The sequence below is a fragment of the Gracilinanus agilis genome, chromosome 2, assembly GCF_016433145.1.
Source record: "Gracilinanus agilis isolate LMUSP501 chromosome 2, AgileGrace, whole genome shotgun sequence".
NCBI lineage: Eukaryota > Metazoa > Chordata > Mammalia > Didelphimorphia > Didelphidae > Gracilinanus > Gracilinanus agilis.
In genome coordinates, this window is record NC_058131.1 from 238,162,712 (window position 1) to 238,176,903 (window position 14,192).

Here is a 14,192-nt window from a genome sequence, read left to right on the forward strand (position 1 = left end):
AGTTCTGGATCTCACCCACTGGGAAATTCCCAAAATTTCTAATGTAGTGTGTTAAACTGGAAAAAACACAGAACTATTAAATAGTCAGAAAAACCACTCTTTAATTAAGGAAAGGGGTTCAGTGCTTTCAAGGACTCCACAGAGAGACCCTACGAATCCCGAAGGGTCCCAAGACTGGTTATTCTGGTCACTGATCCCATGGGCTAGATGACAACTCCACAGAGCCATGAAAATTGTGAAGCTTATATACCTTTTTAGGGGAACTAGGGACTGAGGATGGGGGAGTATAGTTGATTGGTCTTACAATGGTAACAAAGAAAATGAGAAGTCCTAGACAGGGATAATAGTGAGAGGCTGATGCTTTACAATGGACACAAAATGGAAGGATCCAGCCAAAGGCTGGGCTACCTTGGTAAAGGACTTTGGCCTAAGGGGAGAAATCATTGGGACAAAAAGAGATACTTAATACCCTTGGGATTAGCCATCTCCTACTAAACTATTTTAAGGTCTATTGTTAGTCTGAGACTCTTGAAGTTGGACTTTCCTTCAGGGTGAAACTTTCATGTGACAAGGTCAAACTTGAGGTTTTCACTTCCAAGATAACTAGACTTGGGGGTGATCAGATCTCATTAGGCCACCAGTTTGGAAGTTTCTAGATTCCAAGTCAACAGTAGCAAGCTTGGAACAGACATGATGGAGATTGCTAGCTCCTCTCATGTTTTCCCAGAGTTTTTTCCTTTATCGACCTGAATGGAGTTGGCATTATCCATCTTCCCTCTTCCCTCTAGAACAGGGGTCGGCAACCTTTTTGGCCGTGAGAGCCATAAACACATTTTTTAAAATGTAATTTTGTGAGAGCCGTACAGTGCTCACAGTGTGCGCTCCTGTAATAGTGCCTGGAAAAAAATTGACTTTATGGCTCCTGCAGAAAGAGCCATACGTAGCCAACCCCTGTTCTTGAAAGAGGACTGGCCAATGACTAAAGCTCTTAGGCTCTGTACAACTCTGCCCTACTTCCTTATTCCCTCATATTCCTTACACAAGATAAGAGTATATTCATCTCCATCAATAAGGAAAGAGACCCATACCAAAGGTCTTTGGGAGAGGGATTACATAGGAGAAGTAGAATAGATCTTCAGCTGAGGGCACTGGGAAAGTACTTTTGGAAACTTGAGAAGAACTGGGGTTTTAATAACTGCTGTGGTATTATAATGGAACAGAGAAGACTAAAAAGTAACAGAGTCCCTCATGGGCCCCTCACCAGAGCCTAGTTGGGTTTTCACCCAACCTCTTATCTCATTTCCCTTCTGTCCACTTGCCTGACCCTACCTAGTTGCTAAAAGCACCACATTTTGCTTCTGAGAAACTGCTTGCTCGCTTAAGGAATGTATATTTTTGAACACACCAATCCTATCCTTTGAAATGTGTGTCAAGAAAAATTTCTGCCAACTTATTTTCCTATATATGTTCTGTGTATACTTATGGGGAGGTGCGATTCTCTCTCATGTGAGGAAGACGCCCCGGTTGGCTGGTTATTAAAGGTCCCTAAAACTTCTAAACCTGAGTGTTTGGCATTTTTAAGGAGGTGTCCCACTTCAGTATGTGGGACAGAGAATCAAGTGAGAAAGAATCAGATTGTCTTGTTGCATTAAGGGCCCAATTGAGATCAGATTACATAGACTTGTAGTATATTCTGTCATCACTGTGTAAGAGGGAGATTTTAGGTATTTATAGATATGTATTAAAATGTGGTCGCCAGGAATCAACAATTCAGATTGATTCCATAATTAAAATAGACCCAAGTCAGGATCTGGTTTTAAGGTAGTTATTTACAGTTAGGAAGATAAAAGGTAGGTAAGTAGAGAGAGGGAGAGGCCAGACCAGGCCTAGAGAGGCCTGGACGGGGAGAGAGAGGGTTAAAAGGCTAATTAAACTAGATTACAAGCCACAAGACCTTAGAAAATCAGAGAGGCTATAAGCCTACTTAAGGCAGAGTTGGGAAACGCCAAGGTAGGCCAAGGAAGTAACTTACCCACGTGACAATTCAGAGTAGAAGCATTCTAAGGTCTCAGCTGAGAACCTTCAGCACCAAGTCCAAAGCCGAACTCTTTCACTAGCTTGTAACCCACATATTTATAGAGATAGTGTCATTTCCTGTGGGCCACCTCTAATTCAAGTGGACCAATGGCAGCCTCTACACTGATTTGGACTGCCCAAAGGGCAGCCCCTTGTTCTTGATTTGATACTTATTGTCACGTGTGATTAACTATCTCCCCTCCCCTTTGAGGGAGGTGGGGATGATATAATCTAGATGTCTAGGGTAAGTAGATTTTTGACTATGAATGGGCTAGAGTTAATTTCATTTACACAACTGTTTCTTGATTTCCTCTAGCTCCATTTGACATCATTTGACTTCAGTTTTCTCATTTGCACAATGAAGGGGTTGGACTAGCTGGCTTCTGATTGTCTTTCTAGCTTTAGTTCTGGTGTCCTATGAATTATATTTTTTAAACTCTTACTTTCTGTCTTAGAATCAATACTAAGTATCAATTCCAAGCCAGAAGAGTGGTAAGGGCTAGGCAATATGGGTTAAATGACTTGCCCAGGGTCACTCGGCTGGGAATTATCTGAGGCCAGATTTGAAGCCAGGACCTCATATTTCCAGGTCCTATGAAATTTAACTCTGATAATGAGCATGTGATCTTAGCAATGGTGTGTGCTGATAAATGTTTAACAATTGGCTCTCCCTCCTAGAAAAAGGTATTTTTTTCAGGACACATTTTTAAACTCAATTGGCATTATTAACATTTTATCACCATCATTCTTATGTCTAGACATTTAACAAAATGGAAAATTAAGTAGTTAAGGATTTTGGCTCACATGACAAGTTTCAATTCTGGTGAGCCTGTTTGATATAGCTCTTGGACATTCCTGGACCTTGGGCAAATCACCAGGCCACGCTTCAGTCTTCTTATCTGTAAAATGAGAGGAACTAGATCCAGTATTTATTATAATTATTTCAAATTATAATAATAGCTAACATTCATATAGTGCCCACTACATGCCAGCACTATTTTAAGCATTTGGCAATTATTATGTCATTTGATCCTTTCAACAATCCTGGGAGGTAGGTGCTATTGGTATAATTCCCATTTTACAGATGAGGTTAATTGACTTGTCCAGGATCACACAGGTAATATGTATCTGAGACTGGATTTAAACTCAGGTCTTTCTGTCTCTAGGCCCTGGGTGTTCTATCTACTAGCTACCTAGTTGCCTCCTATATTTATGTGCCTGGAAGATTATAAATGTAATAAATGTTTGTTGACTGTTGTACAGCGCTGTTGGACCCTTCTTTACTCCTTTTGGGGTTTTCTTGGCAAAGATACAGTAGTGGCTTGCCATTCCTTCTCCAGCTCATTTTCAGACGATGAAACTGAGGCAAATAGGGTGAAGTGACTTGCTTAGGTTCACACAGTAAGTTATCTAAGGCCAAATTTTAACTCAGGAAGTTGAGTTTTCCTGCCTCTAAGCCTAGGAATCTATCTCCTGAGCCATCTAGCTGCCCTTGTTGATTGACTTCAAGACCTCTAAAGCCCTCACATCGCTTCGCTGCCCAACCCGTTTTAACACTAGGCGATATAACTCAGTACTCCAGCACTAATTGAACGAGAAATCGTCAATTTCTTCCCAGATGTGTCGGGGAAGATTCTGCGCATGCTCAGTCGTTTCAGAAAGGGTGCCTGGGAAAGGGTAAAGAGGGCGGAGCAACAATGCGCATGTCGGGCTCTCTGGCTGTGGCTATATGCCGAGTTGCCCTGGAGCGGTCCTGGGCGGAACGCGCCTGCGCGATGAATCGTTGCGCAGGCGCGCTGGACGGCTGGGCCGTCAGCGATGGCAGGTGTTTGGGGCCGGAGGCTGCAGGCGGCGATGTGGCGCCGGGTACTGCTGCTCCTGCTTTGGCTGGCCTTGACTTCAGTGCAGGGTCTTTACTTCCACATCGGAGAAACGGAGAAGCGCTGCTTCATTGAGGAAATCCCCGACGAGACCATGGTTATCGGTTAGCACTGGGGTGGGGGGCAGTCCCTCACATTCTAGCCAGGCGTCGGCCCAGACTTTGACCCCGACTCTGACCTCTGACCTTCCGGGACCGAAAGAAACCGACCCCTGGCACCGGCCCCTGTCCTAGACCAGATCGCCTTCATCTTCCCCTCACCCCTACCCGCAGCCCAGAAGTGGGCTAGCAGCCGTTCCTCTCTGGCCCTCAAACTTACCTCTTTGGGGGCTTAACTGTGTTAAATTGGCCCCAGTTGGGAGCCCTTTTCTAGGTTCACCCATTATCAGTGGAAACCCGGTTCTCCTCCCACACCCACTCATCCAGTAGCATTTCAGTCCCTGTGAGACAGGTGACCTGGGGGACTCGGCGGTGCTAGGTGTGTTGTGATAGAGAACTCCTCTGCTCCGCAGGGAATTACCGAACCCAGCTATGGGATAAGCAGACGGAAACCTTTCTGCCCTCCACCCCGGGGCTGGGGATGCATGTGGAAGTGAAGGATCCTGAAGGAAAGGTGAGACCCACTTGCTGGTCCTCAGTGCAGGGCATTTCTTTCTCTGCCTTTGCAGTCTCTACCCTATATCTGAAATGCATTTCTTTACCTCAGCCTATTGGAGCCCCTGGTTCTCTTCAAGGCTCAGGCTAGGTGATCCTTACAAGTCGTGAACCACATTGCAAGTTGATGCAGCCTATGGACCCCTTATCAGAATAAGATATTTGAATAATTTTTTAAAGTAGATACAATGTAGAAATAGACAATATATGAGATTACTAAGGGACTAAATTATATTGAAATACGGCTGTTAAAACTTTTTTTTTCAAAACCAGGCCATAGATCCCCTGTTAAGATTATTCCCTGGCTTAAGTGATTTCCAAATCTGGCCTCAAGCACTTAGTAATTTGACCCTGGACAAGTCACTTCACCTTGTTTGCCTCGGTTTCCTCATCTGTTAAATGAGCAGGAAAGGAAATGGCAAACCACTTCATTATCTTTGCCAAGAAATCCCTAAAAGGAGTCCTTAAAGAGTTAAGACATGACTAAAAAACAGCTAAACACAAATAAGTGCCTATTACTAGCCTCTTACATGAGATCTTTGCTGATTTCCACATTTGCTAGTCTCGGAAATTACTTTACATGCACTTAACATTTACTTATTTCTCTATATGGTATCCTCCCTTCTCAAGAAAATACAAACTCCTTAAGGGCAGGGGCTGTTGTGATTTTGTTAGTATCTCCTACTGTGTTTGGCACACAACAGGTATCTAATAAATACTTTAATGCATTGAACTAGTCTTTTGCCCATACCAAGGGTAGCTTCTACATAGGGGTTTCTCTGTATTCTAAATTGAACATTTACATGGCAGAGGGCAGGCATTAACAGTTGTCTTCCCTGGGGTACTGCTGACCTCAGAAGATGGGGTAGGTTGGGTTCAGTTTAAAAACATTTTTTGACCCTTTACCACTTGTAACATGACTTCTGCTTGCAAGAAGCTCAAGACTAGTTTGGAAGGATAAAATAAGTACACAACTATAATTTAAGAATGCTACGTGAGGCAACCAGGTAGCTCAGTGGATAGAGGACCAGGCCTGGAGATGGGAAGTTCTGGGTTCAGATGTGGCCTCAGATACTTCCTAGCTTTGAGACCCTGGGTAAATCACTTAACCCCAATTGCACTCTTCTGTTTTTGAACTAAAACTTAGTATCAATTCTAAGACAGAAGATTAAGATTTAAAAAAAAAGTTAAGTGCTATACATGAGATATATACATAAATACAATGCTATGGAATTTGGAGGAAGAGATTGTATCATATTAGAGGTATCAGCAGAAGTGACTTTTAGGACATAACATTTGAGATGGGCCTTAAAGGATAGCTTGGATTTTCATAGTTGGACATGGGAAGAGAGGCATTCCATATGGAAGACAGCCCATGACTAAAGGCATTGAGGTAAGAACAAGATTTATTATTCTAAGATAGTGAAGTTTGGCTGGATTATAGGATGAGTTGTTCAGTTCTGTCTGACTTTTCATGATCCCCTGGACTGTACTGTCACTAGGGTTTTCTCAGCCAAAGACTAGAGTAGTTTGCCATTTCCTTCTTCGGTAGATTAAGGCAAAGAGAGGGACTTGCTTGGGTCCACACAGCTAGTAAATTATGTGGTGAGATTTCAACTGGGGTTTTCTGACTCTAGGCTCAGCACTCTAGCCACCTAGTTTGCTTCTAGCAGCGAGACATAAATTCTGGAAAGTAGGTTGGGACCAGGTTAAAGAGGATCTTAGATGTCAGATTAAGGAGTTTGGACTTTATTAGATCAGCTCTAGGGAGCACTAAAGGGCTGTGATTAGACTTATAGGCTAGTTGGGTTGGGTTTTCATTGTTGTTCTTTTTTTCAGGTGGTATTATCGCGGCAGTATGGTTCAGAGGGCCGATTCACCTTTACCTCTCATACCCCAGGTGACCACCAGATCTGCCTGCACTCTAATTCTACTAGAATGACCATCTTTGCGGGCGGCAAACTTGTAAGGAAATCTGCCCCTTTGAAGAATTACTGGTTCTCCCAAATCTGTTCCCTATTCTGAGTGGAAGGTGGGGCCTGCGGCTATTTCCACATATGACATTGCTAAGGAGGGAGGTATTAAGAATGTTGAGAAATTTCCTTCCTATTCTTGCGGTAGTGTTCCTGAAAAATAAGGTAATAGTGTTTTTAGTGTACCCACCACGGCTGTTTTAAATGCCTAAGTTAGCATACTCTGAGAGACTACACATACATTCTCTGAAGCCTTAGCAATCAGAGGCTAGAATGGTGTGGTCTCGCTGGACTCCTAGTCCTGACCTTGTCTGTGTTTTTGACCTAGAGAGTACATCTGGATATACAGGTTGGCGAACATACCAACAACTACCCTGAAATTGCTGCCAAGGATAAATTAACAGAGCTGCAACTTCGTGCCCGCCAGTTGCTTGATCAGGTGGAACAGATCCAAAAGGAACAGAACTACCAGCGGGTAAGAGTGGCACCTTGGCCTGAATGGAAGCTGTAGAATGGCTTTCGGGAGTACCTAAAAGCTGATATTTAGTTTCTTCCCATAGGAAGAGAGAAGTTCTGAGAAATTAGTAACATGTTGGGAAGAGACTAGTGGGAAATAGCATGGCCTGTTGGGAAGAACACTAGGTTTGGTGTCAGAAAACTGGAATTTGAGGTCAGACTTTTATACTTCTTAGCTTTGTTACTATGGCAAAAGTCACTTTGGGCCTGAGTTTCCTCATCTGTAAAATGAGGATAATATTCTTTCCACTGCCTGTCTTATAAGGATTTTATGAGGAAAGTTCTTTGTAGACTATAAAGTGTTATAAAAATGTGATTATTATCATTATTATTATGTAAAATAAGGTTTCCATCAAAGAGGCAACTCAGACCTAAGTGCAGTAACTACTGTAAGGACTCCTTGGGTCTGCTTTTGAACCTAAGAGAGCTTAATGTCCTTTCAGATGTAGGTATTGGAACTGGAAAACCTTTGGAGTTATAGTGCAGGAATATTATAATAGGAAATTGCAGGGGAGAATAGGTGAACCTCTTCCAACCAAAGGCAAAAAAAGTTAGTAGGATAGAGAGGGAAGATCACTAAACTAAATTCTAGAGTTCTGAGTTCTAGTCCTAACTGACCTTAGCTAGCTGTGTCACCTTTGGCAAGTCATAGCATCCCTTTGGCCTCTCTTTTCTCGTTGTACAAATAAGGGGACTGGTCAAGAAGATTACCAAAGTACCTTTCAACTTTAAAAACAAAATAAAAAAATCCCCAGGATTCTCATATTCCAGGTGGCAGGAATAATTCTAGTCTTCCTGGGAAGAGAATTATGATAAAGGAGAGAGGAACCATGTTGTTGTACTATAAGCCCTATTATCTCTCATGTCTTCTACAGTATCGTGAGGAACGCTTCCGTATGACCAGCGAGAGTACGAACCAGAGAGTGCTGTGGTGGTCCATTGCTCAGACTGTCATCCTTATCCTCACTGGCATCTGGCAGATGAGACACCTCAAGAGTTTCTTTGAAGCCAAAAAGCTGGTGTAAACTTCTTTCCTGTACAATCTTCTTTCATCCCACTTACTTGGTACTTTCCCCATATCATACCCTGGCTACTTGGATTTTGGATGAAAAAAAAATTGGGAATATTTTGGTTCCATGGCAGCCAAACTAATTAGGCCACTGAACTACACAGAAACTTCCCCTCTCAACCCCTACCAAGGTCATAGGATATTGGTCAAAGCCTACACAAAGCTCCTTCTTTCCTCTGGGGAAGAGCTTAAGCTAATCAGGACACACCCTTTATTTATGACCTGCCTTTTTCCATGTCCAGTTGCCCCTCTCAACCCTTAAATTAAGTAAGTAAGCAAAGGCCACTCACTCACCTGCTCCCTTAATTTCTGATTTTCTTTTACTGTGCCTATGTCGTGTGTGACTGAAGTGCCACGAATAGGACACACTAGCCTCACTACTGTCCAGCTAGTCCTGGCTTCACTGAGCTGATCTGCAGCTATAAATAAGGGGGCAAGTCTTGGATACCAAGGGAATGAGATTTTTTTATATAACAAATATTTTTCGATATGTTTATTTTATCCTTCATATCTGAAATATCACTGCCTGTGTATAAGAGTGGTTGAAAAGATCAATGCAGAATCAACAGTCTTTGGCACTATCTTTGTATACATTTAAAAAAACCAAAACTACTGTAGCCACTTTCAGACTCCTCAACGAAAGTTCTAGAAGGTGGGGACCCAAGCAGACATTTCAGACTATTGCTATTAAGGTCTTGCCTGTAAGTCATGCACAGGTCCCTTTGGATACATTGAGCCCCTTATGGATATGAAGGGGATATGGAGTTAAGGTAGGAAGCTGGAGTGAGCAGTTGGAGGCATTCAGTTTTCTTCTCTTCCTCTCTTTCCCTCATAAAGGTACTAACTGTTAAATTTTATTTAAGATGCAGTAAATATTTTCTCCATGGGTCCCAGGTTCAGTTCTTTGTATGGATTTTCCAGTGAAATAAAATCTGTTGTGGTAACTTGTGATGTTTGAGGTGAAATAAAAGTTCTTACCAGACCAAAAACCAAACAGGAGAGCAGAATATAGGAAACCTGATATGAGATGACCCCAAGAATCACTTGGAGCTGATCCCGAAATCTCTAGAGACCTTCCCAGTTTAGAATGCACCTAAGAGCTCAATTAGAATTAGGACAGTTTCCCAGAGGCAAGGTTGTTTGTTATTTGTGTGGGCAGTCTCCTCAGTCTCAGCTCTTAGGAATCATTCTAGACTGAGCTTATCACACCTCCTTTATCCCAGAATACTCATTATTTGTTCTATTTTAGATGTTTGAGCTAGGGTAGATTTATGGAGGCTCTGGCTCATGACTGGATAGTTTTGCCTTAAAAAGACAACTCTAATACTTTTCCTAGTGATCATGAGTTCAGATGAACTCTCCTTATGCTGGCTTTTCAGGAAAGAGGAAAAATTACAAGTTCTATTGATAGAGTCAGTTTTCCATACAGCAAGTTGGGATGTTATGATGAGTCTCAAAGGCTAGTGTACCACCATAACTTGAATATCTTTTCTTTGCTAATTTTTGACCAGGAAGTGATGGCATGAGGTTGGAATGGTATATACTTTAAGAAGAGTCATGATTTTATCAGAGGAGTTCCACCAATGCAGACACTCTTTTGTGCCATGGTGACAAAATAGTCACCTACATGGCCAAACATATGGCAGTAAGCCTCTCAGAACCTTGGACATTCGTATATTAGTCCATTACTATACCAATACTGACCTTTCTAGTGTAATATGGTTTGTCAGAAGAATCTCCATAGTACTAAGGTATAGGAATATAACTTTAAGAATAAGCAGTGAATGTGGAATTTAGAGTGTTGGTTCATTAGGGAGGAGGGAGAGAGACCCCTGTCCTGATAGGTTTCCATGCAGTTTACAGGTAGGATATAGAATGTCAAAAGACTAGAAAACAGAATACCCTACTGAACATTCAGATATTTTCCCAGGGGTTTGGCCAACATGGCAGTCCCAACAGATGCTCCTCCACCCTGATTTTTTTCCTCCCTTAATCTAGCTGTGTTCTTACACCTCTAAATTTAAATTCATGGTCCAGCAACTACCCTATCCTTAGTTTAGTTTATTTGTTGCTGCTGTGTTTTACATTATCTGTCCTTTATCTTTAGACCCCCATTTGGCTCTCTGTTCATTGCCATTTTTTAATCTTTCTACATTCTGAGCCTGATTCAGGAAGGGTGGCTGGAGTTTAAATTATTCCATCTTTAGTCAGATGAGTGAATTTCTGTTCATTTAGCCACCTTTTCCCCAGATCTAGTTGCCACAGGCTGGTCTAAGCCAGCCTGCTTTGCCATGCTATCTATTACAGTCAGAAATCCACTGTTACAACTCATCTCTGTGTTCCCATCATCTCCATGACCTTGCAGTTCTAGGACACTAGTGTAATGATAGATAACATGTGAGTAGTATTTAGGGTTTATGAAATGTTTGACTCGATCATATTAGGAGACTTGGCAGCTGGTGATAGAGTAACCAGAGTTCAAATCCTGCCTGAAACATTTACTAGCTCTGTGACCCAGGGTAAGTCACTTAAGCTCTGACTGCCTCAATTTCCTTAGCTATAAAATGAGGTTAATAAAAGTACCTACCTTAAAAGGTTGTGAGGCTCAAAGGAGATCAAGTGCCTGACACAGTGCCTAGACATACTAGGTGCTTAATAAATGTTTCTTCTTTCCTATGGAATCATTGGTTAGAGAGTACTCATAGATACATATTTGCTTTCTAAAAATTGGAGATAGGTAGGGGAAAGTGTGTACTAGTTGGCTTGCTACATAGAGCACAAATCCTGGAGTCAAGAAGATCTGAGTTCATATCTGACCTCAAGACACTAGCTGTGTGGCCCTAGGCAAATTACTTAACCTCAGTTTGCCTTAATCTACTAGAAAAGGAAATGGTAAACCACTCCAGTAACTTTCCAAAGAAAATCCCATGGTATTGGTGGATTAGAGTCCACAGCATCAAGAAGAGTCAGAAAGGATTGAACTATGATGGGGGAAAGTGTGCATTGCTTGTCCTTTGTGGCATTAGTGGTAAGAAACTTAAGTTATAGGAACAAGGTTTGAAATACTTTTTTCCATCAGTGGATAGGGGATCACAAAGATAAAATAAGCAGTTTTGAAAATATAAAGCTAAAAAATTTTTACACAAAACCAGTGTAGTTAAAATAAGGAAAGCAGATAACTGATAGAAAACCTTGGCAACACAATCTAGTAAAGATCTTTTTCCAAGATATATCAGGAACTGATTCAAATTCAAAAATAAGACTGAGAGCCCCTCCCCAATTGATAAATGGTCACAGGATATGAAAAAGTCCTTTTCAGGGGAAAAAATTCAAATTGTCAATAATTATGTGAAGAAAATGCTCTAAAACAATAATTAAATGTAAATGAAAGCAACTAGAGTTTCTATCTCCTACCTATCAGATAGGCAAAAATAGACAAAAAAGAAAATGACAGATTTGCTAGAGGAGCTGTGGGAGTACAGGTATACTAACACACCATTGGTGGAACGATAAACTGGTCAAGCCATTCTGAAAAGCAATTTGGAAATATGTCCCCAAAGCCATTTAAGTGAATACTCTTTATCCAGCAATACTGCTGGTAGGTTAATACCCTGAAGAGATCAAAGAAAGAGGAAAAGGACCCTATTTTTGTAAATATATAATAACTTTTTGTGTTGGCAAATAATTGGGAACTGAGGGGTTGCCCATCAGTTGGGAAATAGGTAACAAATTGTGGTATCTTACTATTAATGCAATATTATTATGCTGTAAAAAATGAAGGGAATTTCATAGAAACCCAGAAAGACTTCTTTGAAATGGTGAAGAATGAAGTCAGCACAACCAGGAAAACAATTTATATGTTAATAGCAACACTGTAAAGACCATAACTTTGAAAGATTTACCAACATGACAATGCAATGATCAATCACAACTCCCGGGAACTTGTGATGAAATGTGCTGTCCCTCTCCTGAAAGAAAGGTTTTGCACTGAGTGCATTTTGAGACCTATTTTTTGTACACGACCAAGCAAAAATGTGTTTTGTTTGGCTATACATATTTGTTATAAGGGTTTTGTTTTTATTCCCTTATCAATAAAGATAGGTAGTGGGGAGAGAGCAAAGGTGGGTTTTTAATTGGGAAAAAAAAAAGATTAAAAAAAAAAAAGCTGAGTTGTTGCAAGTGGGTTGTAGAAAAATAGATAAAAAGCGGAGACACCAGGGATGTTATAATAAAACTAAGTGATTGTGGGTACACACACTGGGGTTTAGGAGAGACTGGACCAGGATGGAAAGACCAGTTTACTGGATTAACAGGAATGACAGTTGGTCACACTGCTTCCCCTAGGCCAGAGTCTAGAAACAAGCAGGCAAGGTAAAAGGGATTAACTGGTTTTAATTATGTACAACTAAAAGGTGGGATAGGGATTTCTACTCTAAAACCTTAAAACCTAAAGACCAAACCCACAGGGAAAGGGGAGGATTTTCCTACTCTAATCTAAAGATCTATGCAGGCAGGACAGTAATGGAGTCTCTGGATGACTGCCTCAGACCTGGACCTGCCAGGCTTGAGCAGCACAGCTAAGGGCTGATGCGGCTTTGGGGTTCTCACTGTAATCCACCGATGATCTCTGGATGGCAAGAGCCAAGGTGGTCTCAGGTACCAAGTAGGGAGAGTGTACTTGAGACACTGTCCACCAGATTCCAAACTTCTCCTCTTCCCTTGGTACTGCACAGTAGATCTTGTCCTCTTTGCAAGATGCCACCACCACACAGGATCCCAGGGAAAATCAGGATGCAGGGTGTCCTTTACTCTGAGATCTCCCATGGCTAACCACAGTTTGTGCTAACCCCTAATGGAGTCCCTCTCAGAGGGCAAGTCACTTCTTCCTGCTCCTTCATTCCATCTTGGAATTCCCAGCTCCAGCTCCTTCCTGCTAGATACACCTTAATTCTTAATTACTAACTAATCTTCCTCATAACAGGGTGAGGGAGAAATGGTTTCAGTTCCCAGTTTTTGGACTGACTATTCTCAATGGGTATTTTAGGAGGGGCAGAGAAAAAAGGAATGGTGGAAAAGCCAAGTAAGAGCAAATATACAGAGGTCTGCACAGTAGAGAAAAGTGTGAAGAACCCAGGTTCTGCAGTCAGGTCTTCAGTTCAAATCTCCACTGCCAATGATTATATCTGAGACCTACAGCTTTTAAGCTACTTGGGCCTGAAGTTTCTTACCAAACTCTGGGAAATCAGCAATGAATCAGGAACAGATTCTTTAGTGAAAAACAGCATGGCAGAGTGGGAAAAGTATTGGATTTGGTGTCAGAAGACCTGGATTTGAATATAGGCAATTTTAATACTTCCTAGCTGCTGCATGGTCATAAAATAGGGGGATGGAGTAGATGACTTTTGGAGTTCATTTTCACCCCTAGATTGGTGATATAATAATAGTAAATATATATAGTGCATTAATGTTTGCAAAGCTCTTTACAAATATCTCATTTTACCTTCACAACAATTCTGGTGCTATTATGGCAGGGTGGCATAGTGGATCTAGTATTGAACTTCCCACCCTCCTTTCATGCCCCCCAAATAAAGGCTGAAGTAAAGTAAATGATTAAAACTAAAACTGGTCAACTGACCCCCACCCTGTATACCTGCTTGTTGTGTAACCATTAACTACAGAATGTTCCTGGCAAAATTCTAGGAATTACAAGGTCCCCAAGTATATCTGCACCCCACCATCTTTGGGGCAAAAGTCCTGTTTCCTCATCTTCAAAGCAAAGCCCTGTAAGCACCAGACTGAAGCCCTGAGTCTCTTCATCTCCAGGGTGAAGTCCTGTTTCCTCATAAGGAACAGATCAAAGCCTCAAAAATGTATATAAACTCCACTCTGATTATGCTACCTTGGAGCTCTCTTGCAGAGCTTCCCTAGCGCATTAAAATTAAAGATTTCCCTTTGCTTGGATTGCATTGTCTCTGTGTGCTCCTTGGGTGGTCATTCACTGGGACCCTAACAAGGCTATGTAATG

The 14,192-nt window shown here is 41.6% G+C and overlaps 1 protein-coding gene across 2 annotated transcripts; it reads left to right on the top strand.

The window, feature by feature from the left end:
• The first annotated feature begins 3,892 nt into the window (after positions 1-3,892).
• Positions 3,893-9,111, top strand: TMED4 (transmembrane p24 trafficking protein 4). Of its 2 annotated transcripts, XM_044661046.1 has the most exons (5): positions 3,893-4,060; positions 4,468-4,568; positions 6,449-6,574; positions 6,911-7,057; positions 7,974-9,111. In XM_044661046.1, exons 1-5 carry the CDS (start codon positions 3,895-3,897, stop codon positions 8,121-8,123), a joined length of 690 nt encoding a protein of 229 aa, XP_044516981.1. In that variant the 5' UTR covers positions 3,893-3,894; the 3' UTR covers positions 8,124-9,111. The 2 variants fall into 2 exon arrangements, with proteins under 2 accessions (XP_044516981.1, XP_044516982.1); XM_044661047.1 differs by lacking the exon at positions 6,911-7,057.
• Positions 9,112-14,192: the final 5,081 nt, after the last annotated feature.

Coding starts and splice junctions, on each gene's coding strand:
- TMED4 (XM_044661046.1), top strand. CDS start 3,895: ATGGCAGGTGTTTGGGGCCGGAGGCTGCAGGCGGCGATGTGGCGCCGG. Junction 4,569..6,448: donor TGAAGGATCCTGAAGGAAAG/GTGAGACCCACT, acceptor TCTTTTTTTCAG/GTGGTATTATCGCGGCAGTA. Junction 6,575..6,910: donor TCTTTGCGGGCGGCAAACTT/GTAAGGAAATCT, acceptor TTTTTGACCTAG/AGAGTACATCTGGATATACA.